The 12,573-nt window shown below is 41.2% G+C and overlaps 1 protein-coding gene across 2 annotated transcripts; it reads left to right on the top strand.

Annotated features, from left to right (window-relative positions):
• The first annotated feature begins 5,495 nt into the window (after positions 1-5,495).
• LOC126953112 (olfactory receptor 11A1) lies at positions 5,496-12,169 on the top strand. 2 transcript variants are annotated; one of them, XM_050788482.1, is made up of 4 exons: positions 5,496-5,618; positions 8,745-8,869; positions 10,202-10,249; positions 11,097-12,169. In XM_050788482.1, exon 4 carries the CDS (start codon positions 11,179-11,181, stop codon positions 12,127-12,129), a length of 951 nt encoding a protein of 316 aa, XP_050644439.1. In that variant the 5' UTR covers positions 5,496-5,618; positions 8,745-8,869; positions 10,202-10,249; positions 11,097-11,178; the 3' UTR covers positions 12,130-12,169. The 2 variants fall into 2 exon arrangements, with proteins under 2 accessions (XP_050644439.1, XP_050644440.1); XM_050788483.1 differs by lacking the exons at positions 5,496-5,618; positions 8,745-8,869; positions 10,202-10,249 and adding an exon at positions 10,371-10,623.
• The last annotated feature ends 404 nt before the right edge of the window (positions 12,170-12,573 follow it).

Genomic DNA, 12,573 nt, shown 5'->3' with positions numbered 1-12,573 from the left:
GTGGAGTTAGGATTTAGCCTCTTACAATCTCCCTTGACCTGTGGCTCTTGCCTGGCTGAACCTGGGGACTGCCAGTCTGTGGCCACCCTGTCTATGAGGTTCCTATGTCTCCCTGAGCTCTTGGCCTTTCCTGAGCAATTCACTACCCTGACCCTAGAGTTCTTGCTTGGACAAACCCATCCCTCGAGACTATGACAGTTAAGTCAGTTTGTTTACTAAGGTGCTCAAACTGAAACCAAATTGTTGGTTATGTCTTTTTGCAACTACAGTCTTGATTGATATTGTACTTGAACAACTCTTTTGGCACAGTTCAGTCAAATGCCTGCTATTCTCCCATGTGTGGGTTCCTGTGGTCTGCCCCTTTCCCCATGGTCCACACCAGAAGGAAGCAGAGAACAAGAAGAAGAAAATCTCAAAGACTTCACTATTCTGGAACATTCTACCTAAAAATACTCACCAGTAAGCTAGAGCTGGCCACGAAGCAGCTGGTGGTCTCATTCTTCAAAAAGCAGTGGCTGTCTTGAGGCACTGATAGGGGAGGCACCACCAGGTGGCACTGTCTGGCAGCCAGGAACACCCCGGCCAGGTGATAGGGAAGGACGATGAGGCCCACGGTGGCGGCCACAAGGCTTTGGAGGCTGCTGATCAGGCTGTTCCAGGCCTGTAGGGGATCTGGTCAGGGTCTACTCCTGAGCAGTTCATGCTCCTGGGGCACCACGATTCCACCAGGCTGGCAGCAGGTTCACACATCCAGGACCCTTGGCAGGATGGGACTTCCACCTCTGTCATACGATTTGATTCATTTTGTTCACTGTCAACCCTTCTCAGAGCACCCCAAGCCTACAGGAAATGCTTGCTGAAGCAAAGCATTTGGCATGATGCATGAATGCATGAATGAAGCAGAGACTTATGGTGGGACACACAGGGGATGTGGTTCTAGTAGTTTCTCCATCCATGACTGGGCAGGGCTAGAGCAAGAGGAAGATATACACAGAACTGATGTCCCATTGGACTGAACTGAGTAGAGAAAATATTGCAATGCCCACAGTGCTTGGTAAATCACAGCTTCCCTGACCTCCAAGCCCCCTACTGGTTTTACCCAGTCTACTGGCACCCTGAGGAGGTTCCTCCTACCATCTCCCCTAAGCCTAGCAAGAGGCCTCCTGCCTCATCCTGAGCTGAGGCTGGCATCAGGTGGGTTCCCTGACTTGCTCTTTCCTATCACCTGGCTCTGTCTGCAGCACCCCTGCATGGCAGAGCTCAAGGCCAAAAGGCCTTCTTATCCAAGTACAACAGATGCCCCCACAGCAGCCTCTGTCATATGGGGACAGCAGCAGGATTGGTGCTCTTTCCTTTTTTTTTCATCCACTCCACTTTGTGAAAAGGGTGCCCTGGCAGGAGCATGTGGTGCGAGGGTTCAGTGTGGGGGCAACAGCACCTGGGGCGAAGGGTGGGTGTTCAGATCCCAGCTGGGGCACTGCCCAGAGGAGGGCTGGAGAGTCACAGCTGCACCATGGGGGACCATCTGCCCTTGAAAGCAGGAAGCCTGGATTCCAGTTTTAGGGTGTCCAGACTCACTTTTCAAAGACCACCACCAGGGGAGGAATAGGCTGATGTTTGTGGTGGCTTCTGGGACACCTGGGCTAGGTGTTCCAGCCTGTCACAAACAGCCCATGGCACATGTGCTCAGGTATGCCCAGCAGCCACTGGTAAAGACCCCGGGCCTCTTCCCAGGGGCTCAATCTCGGAGCTGGGCAGTGATGGGGGACAGACGGGAAAAGGTGGTGGGCCATTTCTCCACACAGCACCAGGGATTCACAACTCATGTGGTCAGCATGTTCTGAGAAAGTCCCTTTTTTTCAGCCAGAGAAGCCCTTTCATTCACCCTGAGGATGGTGGGGAGTGAATTTCATAGCAGCCTGAGTGGCCCTGGAACACCGTGGTCCCCACCCTGTGCCTCCATTTGCCTCACCCAGCTGCTGCTTGCTCTGTAGGGCTCGTGCTCCTGCCCCTGTTTAGGGGACCCACACAGGCTGCTTTCCTAAGCAAGGGTACAGGCCCTCTTAGAATTCTCCTAGTACAACCTAGATCAAGTTGTAGCTTATGGAATAATTTGCTATAGTTCCAACTTAATGGGAAGTAAATGTAATGCAGAGAATTATGTGCCATTATGCTGATCCACATACACTTGAATTCTACCAGGTAATTCATGTGGCCAAGGGTATATTTCGTCTCATTTAGAACTGCTTGTAATCTTTTCACATGTTTCAGTTTAGGCCAAATTGATCCCAGGACACAAAGGAAGGTAGAAATGTATTTTTCATGCTAATATAGCACCTACTTTTGGAGACCTCATTTGTACCCCAGGATTAATCTCTCACCAGGTGATTAACAATACAAACATCTACTCCCCACAGATCTTTGTCTTTATCCATGGGAATGCGGTCTGGACTGATAACCTTAAAAAGTTCATAAAAAGTATTTTGACAAAAAGTTTGCTAAAAATTCTCTAAAAATTAAGGTTAGTCAGATGTTCCCATCTTAAACTTGAATTCTCTCTGAAGTTGTGTTTGTCTATCAAACCGAATTCAACAGTATATTGAAAGGATCTTTCACCATGATCAAGTGAGATTCAGCTTTGAGATGCAAGGATGGTTCAACACACAAATCATTAAATGTGATATACAACATTAACAGAATGAAGGATAAAACCATATGATCATATAAATAGAACACAAAATGGTGAAAGAAAAGTCTTTTTAATAAATGATGTTGGAAAAACTGAATATCCACATGCAGAAGAATGAAATCGGACCCTTATGACACTCAATATATAAGAATTAACTCAAAATGGACGAATGACTTAAACATATGACTGTAAACTGTAAAACTATTAGAATATAATATAGGAGAAATGTTCCATGACATTGGTCTGGGCACAATTCCTTCTATATGATCCTCAAATCATAGACAACAAAACCAAGTAAACAAATGGGATTGCATCAAATTAAAACATTTCTCCACAACAAAGGAAACAACAGAGTGAAAAGACAACCCACAGGTTGAGAGAAGATATTTGTAAATGATACACGGAAGTGGCTAGTGTTCAAGTTATATAAGGAATTCAAACAAATCAATAACAAGAAAACAAATAAATCAATTTTAAAATGAGCAAAGCACCTGAATAGACATTTCTCTAAAGAAGACATACAAATGACAAACAGGTACGTGAAAAAATGCTCAACCTCACTAGTCATCAGGGAAATACAAATTAAATTCACGATGAGATATCACCTCACACTTGTTAGAATGCCTGCTATAGAAAAGATGAAAGATAAGTGTTGATGAGAATTTGGAAAAGGATAACTCTTATACACTTTTGGTGGAAGAGTAAATTAGTACGGTCATTAAATACACTGTGGAGGTTTCTGAAAAAATTAAAAATAGAATTATCGGCCGGGCGCGGTGGCTCAAGCCTGTAATCCCAGCACTTTGGGAGGCCGAGACGGGCGGATCACAAGGTCAGGAGATCGAGACCATCCTGGCTAACATGGTGAAACCCCGTCTCTACTAAAAATACAAAAAACTAGCCGGGCGAGGTGGCGGGCGCCTGTAGTCCCAGCTACTCCGGAGGCTGAGGCAGGAGAATGGCGTGAACCCGGGAGGCGGAGCTTGCGGTGAGCTGAGACCCGGCCACTGCACTCCAGCCTGGGAGACAGAGAGAGACTCCGTCTCAAAAAAAAAAAAAAAAAGAAAATAGAATTATCATATGACACAGACTCATCCCTTGTCTGTGTATGTATCCAAAGGAAATAAGATTAGTATCTTGAGGAGATATCTACACTTTCATGTTCATTGTAGTATTATTCACAATAACCAAGACATGGAGTAAACCTAAGCATCCATCAACAGATGAATGGATAGAGAAAATGTGGTATATATGCATAGTGGAATACTATTCAGCCTCAAAGAAGAAGGAAATTCTGTTGTTTGCAACAACATGGGTGAATCTAGAGGGCTTTATGTTAAGTGAAATAAGTCAGGCACAGAAAGACAAATACCGCATGATCTCCCTTATATATGAAATCAAAAAGTCAAACTCAGAAACAGAGAGTAGAATGGTGGTTACCAGGGGTTGGCAGAAAGGGAGAGAATTGAGAAAATATTGGTCAAAGGTTACAAAAATTACAGTTAGGCAGGAGGGATAATTCAGTATGAAAGCGTGACTGTAGTTAAAGAATTGTATATGTAAAAATTGCTAAAAGAGTAGATTTGAGCGTTCTCATCACAAAAACATGGTAAGTATGTGAGGTAATGGCTCATGTAAATTAGCTTGATTTTGTCATTCCATAATGTATACATATATCAAAACATCATGTTATACATCATAAATATATACAGTTTTAAGTTGTCAATTAAAAATCATAATAACTTAGGCTAACTAAAAAATACTAAATTTTTCTGAAAGTTTTGTTTTCAAGACACATACACTTTCCTTTTAGCATATGCTGCAGTTTGATGAAAAAAATAAATGATTAAGAGAACCCCTCCTGCCTGCCAAGAAAAAATAGGGTGGCATTTACTGTGAGCTACAGACAGTAGACAGAGTAGTTCAGAGAAAAAGTGTTCTCTGTTGGTCAGGGAGAAAGTGGAACTGAATTAAGGGTCTGAGTTTGATAAATGACACAGAAGTGCCTTCAACACACTCCTAGGGATGAGAAATAAATGTATCAGCCTGATTTCTGTAGAAACTTCAAAAAAGGGAGTAGTTGGAGACAAAGTTGTCAGGCAGTAGTTTGGTCAGGAAGGATATTGAAACACTACATAACCATTTGAACTTCATTTTGTAACATCATGCCAGCTTCCTTCTCCTTAAATCAGGCTCAGCATTGGCAAGATTTTGCTTACCTATATAAAACACCCCTACTAAGGGTGGTACCTATTGAAACAGTTGCCTGGGATGGTAAGAGGGCAATTTGGAGGCTGTAAATTGGAGAATGAAAGTTCAGAGCAGGCTCCTGGGAGGACCACTGTTGGTAATGGGGAATTTAGGGATGTTGCAGAGAAATTAGAATTTTCAGGTGAGTTATGGGGAAGAGACTAGGAATTGGGGCTTGAGATGGTTGGTGAAATGGAGAGCATTTGTCTCCAAGGGGATGGAAAGGTGGGCTCCATTTGGCTCTTTTGGTTTCTGCTCCATTTATGGTCAAGCCAACAGTTCAGGAAACCACCTTTGAAAAAACACAATTTCCTTAGGGGCCTGGTATGTCTTGCTCATTTAAGGCTGCTCTCCAGTAAACATGTAATTGGTTCTCAGGGGCCTCTCACTTTTTGGCAATTGCCTGCCCTCCCATGTGATAGAGGGAAAGGACTGTGATGAGGGGACAGAATAGTCTGAGAGCTAGAAAAGGGAATGGAGGGTGAAAGAGAAAATGGCTCAGGAGTGGAGGGTAACAAGAGTGACATTTGTAATCAATGTCCTACGTTACTTCAGATTGAGCTCAAGCAGGGAGGGAGCTGAAGGTAGGAAATTACAACATTCTGAAGTCTTCAGCAAATCTTAGCAGATAGTCTCCTCCTCACCATCCTGTCTTTAGAGAACAGGGTCGCTATTTCAGGTGTGTTTATTTTTGTATAATTCTTTACATCTTAGTTCACAGATTCTTTCAAAGTTAAATGGCTGGTTTTTATAGCTGTTTATCCTGTAATCAGTAGTAACTTTCAATTAACCCAGAGAGTCAAAAAGTCTTTTATTAAAAATCATTTCAAGAAGTCCCGCCGTTATTTCTCTAGAATTCCAGTGCTGCTATTTTCTCTATTGGATTTTTTAAAAGGTTGATTTCTAATCCTTCTGGATACGTACTAACTTATTTTTTAAATTCTCTCTTCTCTTTCAGAGATGGGGAACAGTAGATATTCATGCTCCCCACGCTTCAGAAGCGAGACACCCTCATACTAATGTTTTCATGGTGGAAAGTTTTCCTGCTGCTATCCCACGGCTTGACAAAACTGGGATATGCTTAAAATTCTACTGTTTTCTTTTAAAACCTTTTAAGTATATTTTAATGTTTTATTATGGAGTAATTACTGAAGAGACTTGAGGAGAATTAACAGATTAAAAAATCAAACTGAATTTTTTTGTTTTCTGCTTATAAAGATAACATGTTTGTTTAGCAGACATTTCAAAATATATGAGAATAATTTTTTTTAATTCCTAAAGATGAATTAAAATGTACAGTTTTGTATATATATTTTAAACTAGTTTTTCCTGGAATATTCTTTGAATTGCTAGTTTTAATTAAGGACTCTATGCTATCTCAGAGTCTGGGGTGAATGAGGGTTATGGTTTTTACTTAGAATTGAGTGTGTGACTGACTGTTCTTTAGACAACAGACAGGCATTTTGCACTATTCTCACTTCTCTACCAGTTAGTATGGTGAAATTCATGTTGATTTCAAACTCTTCCTGCAGTTTTTTGAATTTTCCAATTCCAAATTCAGCTCTACTGCTTGGAGTTTTCAACTCTAAATTCATCAACTTCCTTTATTCCCTGATTCCCCTCTGTCTTTAAGGGAATAACAGCCTCTCATATATCCTACTGTTGCTGTGTTTTTCCCATTTCTCTTCTTTTCATATCTACTTTTACAGATTTAGGGGTACAAGTGCAGTTTTGTTACATGAATATATTGTGTAGTGGTTAAGTCTGGGCTTTTAGTGTAACCATCACCCAGATAGTGTGTATTATACTCATTAGGTAATTTCTCATCCCTCACCGCTTCCCACCTCACTTTTCCAAGTCTCCAATGTCTATTATTCTGAATTCTGTGTTCATGTGCACACATTATTTAGCTTCCACTTATAAGTGAGAATATGCAATATTTGACTTTCTGTTTCTAAGATATTTCACTTAAAATAATAGCCTCTAGCTCCATTCATGTTGCTGCAAAAGACATGCTTTCATTTTTTTTTATGGCTGAGTAGTATTCCATGGTATATGTACACACAAAAGCCACATTTTCTTTATCTAGTCGTCTCTTAATAGACACTTAGATCGATTCCATATCTTTGCTATTGTGAGTAGTGCTGTGATAAACATATGAGTGCAGGTATCTTTTTGATATAATAATTTCTTTTCCATTGAGAAGATACCCAGTAGTGAGATTATTGGGTCGAATGGTAGTTCTATTTTTAGTTATTTGAGAAATCTCCAATGTTTTCCATAAAGGTTGTACTAATTTTTATTTTCACCAACAGTGTATAAGCATTCTCATTTCTCAGCATCTTCACTAAAATCTATTGGTTTTTTACTTTTTTTGTTTGTTTGTTTTTGAGATGGAGTCTCGCTCTGTCGCCCAGGCTGGAGTGCAGTGGCGCCATCTCAGCTCACTGCAAACTCTGCCTTTCTCCTGCCTCAGCCTCCCGAGTAGCTGGGACTACAGGCGTCTGCCACCATGCCCCGCTAATTTTTTGTATTTTTAGTAGAGACGGGGTTTCATCGTGTTAGCCAGGATGGTCTTGATCTCCTGACCTCGTGATCCGTCCACCTCTGCCTCCCAAAGTGCTGGGATTACAGGCGTGAGCCACCGCGCCCGGCAGTTTTTTACTTTTTAACAGTAGTCATTCTGACTGGTTTAAGATGGTATCTCATTGTGGTTTTAATTTGTGTTTCCCGGATGATTAGTAATTTAAGTCCTCAAATCCCACTACTTTCTCTTTACTTCCTCTTTTTTCCCACTCCCTCATTATTTGAACAATAGAGTTGGGAATGTAGTATTCTGAAAATCCAGGATGATGTTTCTTTTTTGTATGAAAATACTTCTCATTTGGGGGAAATTTTAAACACTCCAAAGAACGTTTTGGTTATGGAGGGGAAATCAATTATATTTCCACACACTCTGTTTGTAGGCTCTATGACACTCCCTTTCCCCTCCACGCATACAATCATTTAAATTATGAATTCACTTTGGGGATAGAAGGCAGACATTTTTCACCTGGCCTCATTTGCAAACAACTTAATACCCTAAGATGCCCATAATATTTATAATTCACTCTTTGCTTTCGTTCCCATCTAGGCTGTTATTTTCAAATCACATGTCTGGACTGAAAGTAAATGATGCCTAAGGATATTTTAATGTGTTCTCTCTCTTCCCATATTGGGTGGGAAGGCTGGGATTTGCAAAGACTGGAGCCTTTGTGGTGCCTACAGATTGCCACCTGGGTATGCAGGCCTCTGACTGCTGCCCTCTTTATCCTCTCATGTTTAGAAGTCAATAGAACTTTCTTTCCTTTGATTTCCCTAACTTTCTCTTTTCCTCAGTCTGCATTACTGGAAATAGAATCTCTAGAATGACTGGAATAAGAGAAACGATAAAATGTTTCTTTTATGGAATGGATTGGAATAGGTACAGATTATAAATGGATTGGAATAGACACATGTCAGTTTGATAACAAAATCATGAAACTTATGTTTGTCCTTAATACCTTGTTCTCTATTATACTTCCTCCTGATTTCCACCAGCTGAAAGGCTGTCATCTAAAACAAGGATTTTTAAAAAACTTATTAACTGGAGGATGAATGAGTGGAAACTACAGGAAGCCAAATCTTGGCTTCTAAAAGGAACAAACTGCTAAGAGTCAATATGATCCAATGATAGTCTTGATTTCCAGGGGAGGTAGTGGTCATAAGCTATTTATTATTAGAGGTGTTCTTGCCTGATTTACTTGCTCACTTCTCTCCTGGGCAGGAATGCTATAGAAAGACTCCAAGCCTCAGATTGAGTTTGGACCAGATAAAATAAACTAGAGTTAAAGATGGCCCACATAGGGAGTGCCAAATTCACTCACAAGGAAATGCAGATGGGTGCAAAGGGTAAGAGAATAGCTTTAGAGACAGGAGTTGGAGGGCAATAACAGAACCTGTGGCATTTTGTAGTCTATGAAGAACAGAATTCTTCTCTGATCAATTCATATGGGTTTAGGTTAAGGAAGACATGGTGTTAAACATTAAGTATTAATTGAGTTTTTATCTTTTTGTAAGACTTTTGGGTACAGTAGCAGTTATAAAAATTTAAATCCTGTGCTAAATGAACTTTTAGTCTTTTGGAAAGAGAAAGTGCATACTATAAGATAATTGATGATCAATTCAAGGCAGCATGTATTTCCACATCAGGTATCAGATGGGTGGGGCCATCCCTTCTTTCACTCTTGTTACCTTGGATCTAGCTTATATAATACTATTTAAATTTAGCTTGAAACATACCACCTTATTGTTTAAAAGCCTTCAGATGTGCCTTGCTGCCTATAGAATGAAGCTCTAGTTCCTTCTTGTGACAAGCAAGGTCCCCAGACTCTGATCCTTTCTCTCCATATCTTTCCCCATTCTTCACCCCAATCCTAATGCTCCTTCAGAATCGAGGGGATTTTTTGAGCTACCCTTGGCTACTTACCCCCTGCTACCTCTTTCCCCTCCTCACAGCCAATGTTGTTTCTTGCCTCAGTGTGTACTCATGGTTTTCCTTTTACCTGAAATGCCCTCACCTCCATTCTTTCCATTTTCCACTTCAATCACTGGGCAGTTCAGCATCATTTCCTCCCAGTACTATTTCTTTCAGGTTGAACTCATTAACGCTCTTTTGGTATATTGCAATTTTCTGTTGATATGTCCATCTGCCACACAAGAGTGTAAGCTCCTTAAGACTATGAATCAGTTTTGTTTGGCCCGCTATCCTCAGAAACAGATGTAATATTTTCTGAACACCAGATCCTTAGTACGTGATTGGGAGAGAAATAAAGGGCTCCATTAGTCAAGGGGGATTCTTGGTAGAGATGAGTCTTAAGCTGGGTCTTTGAGGGTTTAACATTAGCAATGAGCAGAGGTATGGAAAATGGGATTCCATTCAAAAGGCAGATTTGATCTTAGGCAAAACTACAAAACAGTATGCCGTGAAGGCTCCCAGCACCGTGGTCCCTGAGGCATCTAGTTTTTCACCTCTTAGGCAACTGATGTTCTAGACTGTTTGTGTTAAAGATAACTTACATTTTTATGATAATAAACATAATGTATGTTTATTAATCCCATATTCTAGAAAGTAACTCTGTTAATATTATGTATTTATAATATTTATTTATATATCTGCTTTTTTTCCTCTACCGTTCTCAACTGTTTCTAATCATTCCCTGTGTTCTCTCTCATTGTCTTCAGTTAATAAACACACATTGCTTTGAATAGCATATGAAAAACTTCCAGCAGGTGCAGCAGAGCCATTTTTAGGTATTTAGAAGTGTCATGCTCAATTACAACTCTTTGCTTTTACATAAACTTTCCTGCCAGGGTTGCCCTGCCTGGTCTGGTTTCCTGTCTTTTGCCTGGCCAACTCTTAATTGGCCCTCAAAACTTAGCCTACTTGCTTCTATCTTCAGAAAGCCTTCCCTGACCTTGACCCCATACCTTCTGCCCCACAACCCTAGCCTGGGTTTGGTCCTTCTCTGCTCCCACAGCACCGACTTCCTTCTCTATTACCATTTACCACATTTTCACTACCACATCCTGAATGACTTGATGAAATTACTATTTAAGGAAGGCAAAAAGTGGAGAATATATAAGAATTATCCAAGGAACAGTTGGTAAGATATCACTGATTGGGAGATGGGGAATTAAAGAGGGGCTTGAGATAATGAGAAGAATGTAGATAGTGACCATGGGAATTAGACAGAATTCTCAAACCACTCACAGAGGAATTGCTTGTGATTGAGGAAAATAAAAGAGTTTGTGGTTGTGGGCCATGTCTCTCTATCACACATTTGGAGAATATTACACAAGAAGAAGGCTGTGGCTGACTATATAGATAAGAATAATAGAGCTGATTATGTGATAGAGGTAGTAGATTGAATAAATGGGGTAAAGGTCTTTGAAAGACTAAAATTATGAATTTGGATAAACTCTTTTGAGCCTTAAAGAATACGCACAATTAAGGAAGGCAGGGAAGGTGAGAGTTGGGGAAGGAATGACAACTAAGAAGGGGGATAGTTGAAGACTTGTGTGAGTGATTCTTGTTTTAGAGACTCATTTTTGTCTTTTTTGCTTTGTTTTGTTTTAGCTCTAATAACCTTAGGCTTGGTATAGAAGATATAGAGACACGCTAAAATTTCTCCCCCAATTATTGCCAAGCAGAAATTTGGATGATCGACATGGAAATTATCCCCACAGGAAATGAAACTATTACTGAATTTGTCCTCCTTGGCTTCTATGACATCCCTGAGCTGCATTTCTTGTTCTTTATTGTATTCACTGCTGTCTATGTCTTCATCATCATAGGGAATATGCTGGTTATTGTAGCAGTGGTTAGCTCCCAGAGGCTCCACAAACCCATGTATATTTTCTTGGTTAATCTGTCCTTCCTGGAGATTCTCTACACATCCACAGTGATGCCAAAAATGCTGGAGGGCTTCCTGCAAGAAGCAACCATCTCTGTGGCTGGTTGCTTGCTCCAGTTCTTTATCTTTGGCTCTCTAGCCACAGCTGAATGCTTACTGTTAGCTGTCATGGCATATGATCGCTACCTGGCAATTTGCTACCCACTCCACTACCCACTCCTGATGGGGCCCAGACGGTGCATGGGGTTGGTGGTCACAACCTGGCTCTCTGGATGTATGGTAGATGGACTGGTTGTGGCCCTGGTGGCCCAGCTGAGGTTTTGTGGCCCCAACCACATTGACCAGTTTTACTGTGACTTTATGCCTTTAGTGGGCCTGGCTTGCTCGGATCCCAGAGTGGCTCAGGTGACAACTCTCATTCTGTCTGTGTTCTGCCTCACTATTCCCTTTGGACTGATTCTGACATCTTATGGCAGAATTGTGGTGGCAGTGCTGAGAGTTCCTGCTGGGGCAAGCAGGAGAAAAGCTTTCTCCACATGCTCTTCCCACCTAGCTGTAGTGACCACATTCTATGGAACGCTCATGACCTTATACGTTGCACCCTCTGCTGTCCACTCCCAGAACCTCTCCAAGGTCTTCTCTCTGCTCTACACTGTGGTCACCCCTCTCTTCAATCCTGTGATCTACACCCTGAGGAACAAGGTGGTACATCAGGCACTTCGGAAGATTCTCTGTATCAAACAAACACTTGATTGAAGGAGTGTAATGAAGAAGATTTTATTTTGGACTTCAGACACCTCCATTGGGAATTCTTCCAGGATGGGCTGGAGAGGAGTAACTTGGTCTTATTCGATCATTCTCTTTGAACTCTTCTGTAGTTATACTAAAAATGAAAATGATAGAGCAACAATTTTTTAAACTTTTATTTTAAGTTCAGGGGTACATGTGCAGGTTTTTACATAGGTAAACTTGTGTTATGGGGGTTTGTTGTACAGATTATTTCATCACCCAGGTATTAGGCCTAGTACTCATTAGTCTCCTGATTTTCTCCCTCCTCCCACCCTCCACCCTCAAGTAGGACCCGGTGTGTGTTGTTCCCCTCTATGCATCTATATGTTTTCATAATTTAGTTCCCACTTATGAGTGAGGACATACAGTATTTGATTGTCTGTTCCTGTGTTAGTTTGCTAAGGATAGTAG

The sequence above is a fragment of the Macaca thibetana genome, chromosome 4, assembly GCF_024542745.1.
Source record: "Macaca thibetana thibetana isolate TM-01 chromosome 4, ASM2454274v1, whole genome shotgun sequence".
Classification (NCBI taxonomy): domain Eukaryota; kingdom Metazoa; phylum Chordata; class Mammalia; order Primates; family Cercopithecidae; genus Macaca; species Macaca thibetana.
The sequence above is the reverse complement of the archived record's forward strand: the minus strand, read 5'-3'. Positions and strand labels throughout refer to the sequence as shown.

Coding starts and splice junctions, on each gene's coding strand:
- LOC126953112 (XM_050788482.1), top strand. CDS start 11,179: ATGATCGACATGGAAATTATCCCCACAGGAAATGAAACTATTACTGAA.